The following is an 11,363-nucleotide window of genomic DNA, read 5'->3' as shown; positions in this document are numbered from 1 at the left end:
GTAAGCTCAATCCTTGAGGAGGCCACTTAGGGATCTAGGGCAAAATCAGTACTTGTTCCTGCTAGTGAAGGCAAGGTCTCTTCCAACCTCTATACATTACGTACAGGAAGCTTTATACTAAAAGGTGTCCAGTCAGCTGATCCTACTGAGTCAAGGGCTGTAGCCCCTGGGTGTGGGGGTCCCTGCTGCAGTTTCCTCATCTGAGCCTATAAGTGGCAATGTAGATGGTATGTCTCTGACCTGACAACTCCCACAAGCCTGAGTTTGAGAACCAGGGGCACCAGACAGCAAAGGTTAATGCAACAGACTCTGGAGCAATTTTCTCTTCAAAGCATGTGCTGTCTTTTCTTTGGTATTATTACTGGTTCATTTCCATTAGTATCTAGGTGTTTAACCCCAACAAACTAGACGCTAAGGCGCTGGGCGCTGTAGAAGGCCCTAACATGGATGGACACAGAGAAAGTGCCGGGGGGAGGAATGCTGACTGGCCCTGGAGTGAAGAGGACCTGCTTGGTACATAGAACTGACAGGGGACACACAACATCACTCTTGCTGCTGCTGGGAGGTTAAGAAGTGGTGGCAGGTGCAGACCGTGAGTCTGGCTATACCTCACTTCTTTCATCTATAGAATGGGCTTAGCCAGTCTTCCTCCCCTTGCCAGCGCCTTGGGAGGCGTCACTGAGGAATGGTTCATGTACCATTTGCGCTGCAGCTTGCTCCCGCCATTCCTCACGTCAGAATGTGCATGCTGCTAGCCTAGCACGCCGAAGGCTGGGGTCCTATCAGGGCCATCCTTGCCCATATGTAAAGTGTGCAGCTACATAGGGCACCAGGAAACTTGGGGCACCTGCTCCAGCCCCTGTTCTGCCTCTTCCACAGGGCCCCCGCCACTGCTCCAACTCCACTCCTCCCCTTCCCCAAAGCCCCCGCCACTGCTCCAACCCCACTCCACCCCTTCCCCAAAGCCCCCGCCACTGCTCCAACCCCACTCCTCCCCTTCCCCAAAGAGAGAGAGGCCACTAGCGCGCGAGACGGCACTCGCCTACCGGGCTGCACTGACCTGACAACTCCATACATTGTAGACACCCTAGCGGGTGAATGGATAGAGGGTGAGTGCCTGAGTTGAGAAGAACCAGTGGACGGGACACCCAAAAGCGCAGCAAGTTAACCCAGAGAGTAGAACATTTAGCTATGACACAAATGTTCCTTCAGAAGGGCAATAGTGCTGTCTTCTTTGGGGATTAATACGTTCATTTTCAAGTATAACTAAGAGTGTTGAGAACACAGACAAACCTAGACGCTAAGGCCTGGCGCCAGTAGAGAGCTAACATAGGATGTGACACAGAGGAAAGTGCCGGGGGGAGGAAGCTGACTGCCCGGAGTGTAAAGGACCCAGCTTGTAGATAGAACTTGACAGGGGACACACAACAATTACACCTTGCTGCTTCGCGGGAGGTAAGAAGTGGTGGCAGGTGCAGACCGTGAGTCTGCTAACATCACTTCTTTCATCTATAGAAGGTGCTTACCAGTCTCCTCCCTTGCCAAGCGCCTTGGGAAGGACGTCACGAAGAGTTCATTGTACCATTTGCGCTGCAGCTTGCTCCAGAGATGAGCCATTGCGCTCACTCAAGATGTGCATGCTGCTTAGCACTAACCAGCGGAAGGCTGGGATCTCGATCAGTGGCCATCCTTGCCAATATGTAAAAGTGTTAGCAGTCTGACATAGGGCAGGCCAAGGGAAAGCTTGCACCGCCTGGCTCCGATGAGCCGCCTAGTGTAGTAGAGCTCCGCGGGTCTTCCCACAAGAGGGCCCTCCGACCACTACCGGCTCCAGACCCACCCTCCCCTCCCCAAAGCCCCCGCCACTGCTCCAACCGCCACCCACCGCATTCCCCAAAGTCCCCCGCCACGCCCAACCAACACCCACTCTCACCACTTCCCCAAGCCCCCGCAACTGTTTCTCCAAAACCCACCACCCCTTCCCCAAAGCCCCCGCCCTGATCAAACTCCACTCCTCCTTCCCCAAAGCTCCCAATCTGCGCCAACCCCACTCCACCCCTTCCCCAACACGCCGCCACTTGCGTCCACCCCACCCACCCTTCCCCAAACCCCCGCCCCTGCTCCAATCCACCTCCACCTCGCCCCAAAGCCCCGCCCCCGTGCTCCAACCCCACCCTCCCTTCCCACAAAGCTCCCCGCACTGCTCCAATGAATACCCACCCTCCTCACCAAAGCCCCGCCAGTTGCTACCAGACTCCCACTCTCCACTTCCCCAAAGCCCCCGCTCCCTGCACAACGCCACCCCACCGCTCCCCAAGCCCTCCCCCTGCTCCAACCCACCCCTTCCCCAAACTCCCGTGCCAGGCTTCCACCACTGCCTACCCCTCCCCAAAGCCCCCGCCACGCTCCAAACCCACTCCTCCCCTCCCCAAAAGCCCCACGCCCTGCTCCAACACCCACCCCACCTCTCGCCTACCGCCCCGCCCCGCCCCACTCCACCCCTACCTCTGCCGCTTCCACCTTCCCCTGAGACTGCAGACAGGCTGGCCCTGCACTACACCGCAGGAGAAGTGCAGGGACCCAACCCAACCATGCTGCTGGTGAGTGCTGGGGGGGGGTGATTCCTCCCTGCCCCCCAAGCCAGCCCCCCAACCCCTATGGAGGCCTGGGACCAGCCCCCCCACCTCCACAGAGGCCTGGGGCCCCATACACACACCCCACAGGGGGGCTGCGTAGGACTCCAGAATAGCTAGAGATGGCCCTGGTCTTAGTCTTGGTTTGACCAATAATGTCTTGTGTAATCTTGGCCAACTCAACTTCCTCTCTGTGCCTCTTTTCCCCCTCCCAGCCTTGGTCTATCATGTCTTTGCAGACTGCAAGCTTCTGGGGGCACGGCCTGTCTCCTGTGTATGTACAGCACCTAGCACAATGGGGTCCTGAATCTGGGTTAGGGTCTCTTGCAGCACCTCTAATACAAACAACAATTCACTGTAACCCTGAGCCAGATTGCCCTTGCTAGCAATGGATGTGCCATGCACCGGGCTCATTTTCCACACACTTTATAAAGTTAGACACCAGCAGAGCCCTGCTGCCCTAGAGCATCACTGATGTGGCTCTGTTACATGCGGGCCACTCTGAACTCCCTGGCAGAAACAGGGAACCAGTCTGAACCGCTCCCACTTCCCCCCACGCCAGGACCAAGCCCCCACCACGTGCGGCAAAGGAGAGTCTCCGTTATCTACATTTTATAAAGAGAAATGATGGTTCGGTGAGCAGGGTGCTAGCCTGGAATGCAGATGACCTGGATTCAGTTGTTGTCTCTGCCATAAACATCCTGTGTGACCTTGGGCAAGTCATTCAGGCTTCAAACTCCCACTGATTTCAATGATAGTTAGGTACCTAAATACCTTTGAGGATCTGGGCCTTAGACTCTTGTCTGCCTCAGTTCCCCATCTGTACAATGGGGATACTACAGCAATGGTGTCATAAAGGTGCTCAGGTACCATGGTAACGGGAGCCCTAGCTCAATATAAGCAGTGTGGGGTCTATGATGCATAGTTATGAAAATTACCATAGCAACCCTAGAATATAAAAGAAGGTGCCAGGCCTATGGATTCAGAAATACTTTAATCAAATTCATTAGACAGATATGGATCTCCAAATAAATAGATTTAACAAAACCAAACCCAGGGATAAATACCTATACCAAACCATCTGAAAATCCCCCAAAGCTATTGCCAGGCAGTGTACACATCAATGCTACCGCGCACCATCCTCGTATGGACAGAGAAGAAATGGCTCTGCTTTCCCTTTGGGAGATGCTCCCTCCTGTGAATATAGTCAGTAGATACTATGTAAGATATATATAGAGACGTATATATATATATATATATGTATATATATATGCCGGCATAATAATGTGTTTAAGAGCTACCTTAGTGCATTGTTCAGATCTCAGCCCCAGAGCTCTGAGAACTCCAGAGGTTCCATCTTTGCAGGCTATGTTAGCAAGAAAATGTTTTCACTGATGTGTAAGTATAAGCCAAGACAGGATGTCCAATCTGTGTGGCATCAAGGGCCGGGACATTTCACCAGGCTCCCTGGGAGCTTTGCCATTGATTTCGGTGGGAGCAGGATCAGCCCCCTAATTTGCCTATAAATTAACATAAAGTTTCAATAGAAAATAAGTACAACCATAGCGTTTGCCCCGATCAGCCTGGATCAAGGACCAGAAATGGCTTGTTGCTTGGAGTCATCAGCAGTGCAAACCTGCTGTTGATCGGCTTAGTCCTCACCCAGCCGCCACAAGAAGAGTGCGGCTGGGTGCCACTTTATATGACAACATGGGCTGCATCAGCCCCCTGCACATAGGGCACCCCTGGTAGGAAGGATTTCCCTGGTCCCACCTAGTCTTGCTTAAAGTTTCCTGGCAGTTCCTAAGAAATAAGCTAGAGCAGCAGGGACCTCCAGGCCATTTTGACTGGGATGGGAGATGGGGGTGGGAAGCTAGGAAGCCTCATTTAAAAGCTCATCGCTGCAGCATTTTCTTCCACGGGGCCTGATCTCGGGAAGCAGTGAGCACCCTCAGCTCCAACTGACTCTGAGCAACTGGGAGGACTACACTCCTTGTGTCCGAGGTCATCAGTATGGGGCTGCGGTTACCGTCAGAGCAGAGGCAGCTCCTGAGGTTGGGCACAAGGCTTCACCCTCAGCTACTGTGTGTCAGGCAAAGCACGCTCTCCATCCACCTGCAAACTGACGGGGCTTAGGGGTGAAGCTGGCTGTGAGCCCAGGCAGGGGAGGAAAAGGGTGTAAGTCACCCCCTTGCTCCCCTGTGTGTAGGGGGGGGGCTAGCTGCATCTCCAGACCCTGCAAGTGGGGAGGGCAGCTACTGATGATCCCCAATTCCCCATCTCGCACAAGTAGGCAGAGCTTTAGCTCCCCCTGCCCAGGGCAATGGCCAGCACAGCCCGGAGGGGGAGTAACCTGCACTAGGAGAAAGGCTGGTCTAGTTTACTCCTCCCCTGGAGCCAGGGGGAAGCAGGGTCTGGAACTCCCAGAGACTCTTACTCTGAGGGGGTGAAATCTGGGGCTGGTTCAGGGTAGTGCTGTCTGTCTCATTTGTAAACATGTGCCAGCAAGAACCTGTGACAGTGTCTAAATTGCTGTCAGTCATTCAGGTGGGTATTGTGGTTCCCAGTGACCACCTGGCAGTATCAGACATACCTCAGGATTTAGCATAATGCGGTCGATAGTAGCAGTAAGCACTATCGTTGGCAAACGCTGAATTTTTCAGGGCTTTGCTGGTAGGTGCTGAGGCATTTATCACTCCTTTTGGTGCCTTTATCTGCCTTTGGTTCCCCAGAATTTGAAGTTGGGATTAGAACTGCATTGAGATGGATTTGGTGATTAAAGACAACCTCAGTAACCTAGGAGCCTGCCTGATCTGAGTAACACAGTGCTAACTCCGGTGGCCCTCACATGGATGCAGTCGCAAGCAGAGGTGCCGTGCACGCCTGAAAACCAGGTCATTTATTTACCTAACCATGGAGTTGGGTGCTCAGCTGTAGGCACTCAAGTCTGAACATTTTTGCCTGACGCCTCCTCCATGCAAGAGTCTACGTTGGCTTTGGTAATGTACAAGCTACAGTCAATAGGCCAGACTCAGATCTCTGTTACACTGCCAGTATCATTGCTCTGGCTTTATACTGGCATTATTAATATCAAAGTCTGGCTACCATGCAGAAGGCTGTGCTAATAGATTAAGTCCCAGTCTGCCCTGTGAAACTCCCAGCAGATGGATACAAGGAACTGTTTCTGCTGCCCTCTCACGGTCTGGACTTAACCCCAGAGGAATTTCAGTAACATTCATTTTAAGCCCCTTCACCCACTACAGTAGGAGCCATCTAGGCACTGCACAGATGATGGTCCCGCTTCTCCTCTAAGCCACGCTGGTGTAAATCTGCAGTAGCTCCATTGATTTCAGTAGGTTTGTTCTGGATTTAGAGAGCAGAGTATGGTTTGCACTGTATCACCTGTGTGCTCAGAGAGGAGTAGGGGGGTGAGAGAGGTGCATAAAGGAACCTATTGACAATAAACGAGTGACAATGGTGTCTGGTTAGCCATTCTTGTAGGATTACCGGAGCAAAAGCTGTGTGAAGGATCAGGTGCCCATCCTTGTGTTAGCCAGTGCTTTGCCTAGAAAATGCCTATCTGGGAGGGCAGCTATGCAGGGAATTTCCTACTGTTCATAAAACCAAACCAAAGCAGTAGGCCCATAGCAATTCTCAATGGGGAGAGTAAAAAAACATGAGCACAGAATAAACACATAGGGTTAGAAATTCACACCTTGGGCCAGATTCAACCCTGGGGTAACTCTGTTGAAGGTGATGCGGTTACAATAGGGATGAACTGGGCCCTTCGCTATCATGGGACTTTCTAAGCAGTGTAATGAATGGTTTTTAATCTTTAGAACCTGGAGCTCTACATCACCGTATGGCCTCAAAAAGTAAATGTGTGTGACCTGCAAAGAGAAAGAATAATCTGTTGGGTCTGCATTTCTTTCTTTATGGTGCATAAAGGAGGTCCAGCCTTTTCCACCCTTAGTGTTTTCCAGAAAAAATGTGCTCCTTTTCCACCTTAGAAATATCAAGAATATCAAATCTTGTCATCTCTATTTTGTCGCTGGAGGTCACCTTCGAGGACAAGAGAACTGGAGTGGGAGGTTCTTTGTCTTTGACAGAGAGTGAAGGATGTTTGAATCCTTCACAAGGAGGGTTTTTCCTCCTTCCTCTTTGTCTGGAGTTTGAGTTAAATAGGCGGTAAGTAAATCAAAGGAGATATAAAGCTCTGTAAACAGTTAAACTAAAAGCCCTCTTCCCTCTTTGCCGTCCCTATGTAGGACCCTGATTCAGCCAGGAACCGAAGCATGTCACTTAACTTTAAGAACATGAATAGTTTCACTGAAGGAAGTGGGACTACTCACAGGATTAATGTTTGTTCTTGAACTCCTGGCTAAATTGGGGCCTAGGTCAGTCTGCAAAGAGGCTACATCCCTGGGAGATTTGCCATGATCAGATTATAACATCACTAGTTCTCCAGTCCTCCAAGGAGTCTTCTGGCTAAAATAGACTGAAGCGCTGATATTTCTAAAGTAATATCATTTGCGTTTTAAATGCTTTGTACATCACAACAATGCTTACAAAGGAAACAATGGCGATTTTCTCTCTTTCCAGGTCTCCTTTAAGATGATAACAGTAGAAGGAACAAGACTCCTGTACTGGTTCACTGGTAGCCCATGGTACTGGCTAGCAATACAAAACAGCTGGGAACCAGAGCCCATAGTTTCTCTCTTCACAGCACATCCCTCCTGTCTTCTCCTCCGCACCCCTGAAATCGTGGACAAGCAGGAGACAAGCGGTTGGCTCCCCCAACCATCTCTGGGAATATTCCAAAGGGTGTCACGTCCGTGGTTGTCGCCGTGTTTCAGACTCAGATCTGTTGTCATCGCTGGTTTGATTGCTTGAGTTTTTAGTTTGCATCCATCTTTTTTTTCCTTTTATTGCTGTGCGAGTTTATTTAATAATGCAACTTTTTCATATCTCTATATATTTGTTTCGGGGTTTTTTTTTACAAGCTCTTTGTTTCTTTCTCTGGACTCTCTGTCATCTTAAGCCCTGAGCTTTGGGCTCTGAAGTTGTTCCAGTGACCTAAATGAAAAGAGAAGACAGATGGATATTTACTACAGATGACTCTCTGATACTTGCCCTATTGGGAATGTAATACTAATAAATAATTATTATTTGTATTATCATGGCACCAGGATCCCTAGTCATGGACCAGGACCCCATGCGCTAGCCGCTGTACAAATCCAGAACAAAAAGAGAGTATTATCTTATACTTACAATCTAAGTATAAGACAAGAGACAGATGGGGGAGTACAATGAATAGGCCCCTACCAAATTCACACACATGAAAAACACATCACGGACCGTGAAAGAACATAAGAACATAAGAACGGCCGTACTGGGTCAGACCAAAGGTCCATCTAGCCCAGTATCTGTCTACTGACAATGGCCAATGCCAGGTTCCTCAGAGGGAGTGAACCTAACAGGCAATGATCAAGTGATCTCTCTCCTGTCATCCATCTCCATCCTCTGACAAACAGAGGCTAGGGATACCATTCCTTACCCATCCTGGCTGATAGCCATTTATGGACTTAACCACCATGAATGTCCATTTCCTCTTTAAACACATCCATAGTCCTATGCCTTGCCACCTCCCAGTAAATTCACAGTTGCTATGCCTGGCGGAAGAAGAATCCCTATTATTAATTTGTTTCAACCTCTGCCCATTAATTTCATGGTGACCCCTAGTCTTGTAATTGGAATTAAATAATTCCCTTATCCACGTTCTCCACACACGCAATGATTTATATACCTCTACATATCCCCCTAGCCTTCTTTTTCCAAGTCTGAAAAGCCAGTCCTCTTAATCTTCTCATAGGGACCTCCTCCAAACCCTAACGGTTTGTTGCCCTTTTCGACCTTTCTAGTGCTAGAACTCTTTGAGGTGAAAGAGACCACATCTGAACTGTTATCTGTGTAGAATTCTGTTTATGGGAAATGAGGGCAATCTTACACTTCTCATCGTAGATGTGGCCGACCTGGCTTTTATAACTATCTCCTCTATTCACTTTATTCCGCGTTGCTTTTGGACCGTTCTGCATACTGGTATGGCATCTTAGAGATACCCAATGACTCCCAAATCTTTTCCTCCGACTCGTGTAGTAAATTAGCCCCCGATCATATAGTGTCATCGTTGGGGTGTATTTTCCATTGCAGTCTTACATTTATCCACATTAAATTTCATTTGCCATTTGTTGTCCATCACTCTAGTTGTGTCTTTTGAAGTTCTCACAATCTGCTGTCTTTACTATCTTGAGTAGTTTGTATCATCTGCAATTTTGCCACCTCACTGTACCCCTTCTCTCGTTCTTTATGTTAATATGCATCAGGAATGTTAGGATGACCCTGGGAACCCACTAGTGACCCTCTCCCTCGAGTTTACCATTAATTCTCCTTTGTTCCCCTGCTGAACCAGTCTCACATCCATGCGAGACCCGTCCTTTTATTCCCATGAAGCTTATTACAACAGCCCTTGGAGGGAACCTGAAAGGCTTTCTGAAATCTCAATACACATGTCCACTGGATCCCCCTTGCCACAGTTGGTGACCCCTTCAAAGAACTCTAATAGATTAGTAAGATACGATTTCCCTTTACAGAAACCATGTTGACTATTACTCAACAGTTTATGTTTTTCTATGTGTCTGACAATTTTATTCTTAATTATTGTTTCGACTAATTTGCCCGGTACCAACGTTAGACTTACCAGTCTGTAATTGCCGGGAGAATGCTCGGGGTGATCCACCCTACAATAATCTAGCGACCCCCCCACCACTTCTTTTTGGGTCAGGACCCCTACAATTACAACACCATGACATTTCAGATTTAAATAGCGGCAATCATGACATTTATTATTTTTAAAATCCTATGATCGTGAAATTGACCGAAATGGACTGTGAATTTGGTAGGGCCCTAACAATGAGACCATTAATATTGCACCTCCCATCCTCAAAGATCCTAAAGGAGAGGATTTTGCAAAGGATAGATTGTAGAAGAATAGTTTCTTCCACTGCAGAGTGAAATTCTATGGCCTGTTTCGCGCAGGAAGTCGGATTAGGGTGATCAGAGTGATCCCTGCTGGCCCTAAAATCGATGAAGTTATGGACATCATTCCTGCAATCTGTGCTCAGGCACACACACACACACACCCCAGACTGCAATGGGAGTGAGTCTGAGTAAAGACAAATATCTCCATGGATCACATCACCTCTGAAACTCAGCCATCCACAGGGCAGAGAGTAGCATTCAGAAACCTCTGGTGGGAGAGAGGTGGCTAAGGAAGACCAGAGCTAAACTCCTAATCTGTGCCCTGAGGCCTTTACAATCCATGCTTCACTGAGGATGTTTACGTCTGTAAGATCTCACCAGGGAGACCTGTCAATAGGGAACTTACATTATCATTAGTTTTTATTTATTCACAGTAATGTCGTGCCCTATCAACCCTGACTCCATCTTGGGATTCCACAGAACATGGGGATTTCAAATGCGAGGGGGAGATCCTGAAACCATCCCCGCTGGGGTGATTTTAGGGGCTTTCCACATCAGTTTTCCATTATGATTTTCAGTTAGAACCATTATTACCTTTTTCTTCCTCCTAAACAGTTTTCAACCTGTATAGCGATGGAGGCTATGCATGATTGACAGGGAAATAAGGCTGCTGTGCAAAGACTCCTCCCACTCTGGGCCCCCTAAATCTCAGCTGTCTAGAATCAAGCATATATAGCAAGCTGCTGCCTAGAAATACACTCACAGTATGAAACAATCCCATCAGCCCTGATACCCATCCTCCAGTGGCTCCCTGGTCATTCCAATTTAAAACCTTCCGCACAGTTACTCTAACCTATTCAATGATTCTTGGGAGGAAAGGCAGATTTGAGGCAATGTGGCCATAGGGCACTGCTCTGGGACTTAGAAGATTTGAATGCTCTGCCACTGATTTGCTGTGTGACCTTGGTCAAGTCAATTCACATGTCAGTGCCTCTTTCTCCGCTCCCTTTTAGTTCTGGCTTGTCTACCTGGACTATAAAATCTTAGGGGCAGGGACTTACTATATGAGTATACCATGCTTAGCATAATGGAGCCATAATCTCAATGGGGGCCTCTATGCACAACTATAATACAACTACTCAAAATAGCGTGTGGGTGTCAGGAGATGTGGTTTCAATCTCTGCTCAAGATTTCCTGTGTAATCTCTGGCAAATCACCCAGCCTACAAGATTTCTCAATCTGTGAAATGAGGATTAAATAATCCTCATCTATCTCTGAAAAGTATTGGGCAGCTTAATTAGTTAGGCCCAGATCCGCAACTGGTGAAGGCAGTTTACACCAGCTCAAAATCTGGCCCTTTACCTTCGTACAGCACTTTCAATATGGTAAGTGATATAAGTGTTAAGTATTATGTAGTGCCGCCTGATAGAACTGCTGGAAGAAAAGATAAGAGGACTGGAGATGCAGGTCGAAACTCTGGCTGAGTTTAGAAGGGGGTTTGAGCAGATGATGGAAGACAGACATGATGAGGCACAGGGGATAAGCTCAGACGAGCAGATGGAAGCAGGACCAAAGAATTCTGAGGAGGGGCTGCTGGGTGAGGAAAGTGGAAGGTGGAAGCATGTGACTAGGAGAACCAGGCAGAGGAAAAGACGGGCCAGCGACGGAGAAATAGAACTCAGGAACAGGTTT

At 48.6% G+C, this 11,363-nt stretch overlaps 1 protein-coding gene across 1 annotated transcript in view; it reads right to left on the bottom strand.

The window, feature by feature from the left end:
- Nucleotides 1–6,129: 6,129 nt before the first annotated feature.
- CHRDL2 (chordin like 2) overlaps nt 6,130–11,363 on the bottom strand; it is a 75,382-nt gene continuing 70,148 nt past the window's right edge. Inside the window, exon 11 of the mRNA XM_032765034.2 lies at nt 6,130–7,709. Coding sequence (XP_032620925.1) covers nt 7,630–7,709 — 80 coding nt within the window. The 3' untranslated portion in view covers nt 6,130–7,629. The remainder of the gene's footprint in view (nt 7,710–11,363) is intronic.

The sequence above is a fragment of the Chelonoidis abingdonii genome, chromosome 1 (assembly GCF_003597395.2).
Source record: "Chelonoidis abingdonii isolate Lonesome George chromosome 1, CheloAbing_2.0, whole genome shotgun sequence".
Taxonomy (NCBI): Eukaryota; Metazoa; Chordata; order Testudines; family Testudinidae; genus Chelonoidis; species Chelonoidis abingdonii.
Note: the sequence above shows the minus strand (reverse complement) of the source record. Positions and strands in the feature narration are given on the sequence as shown.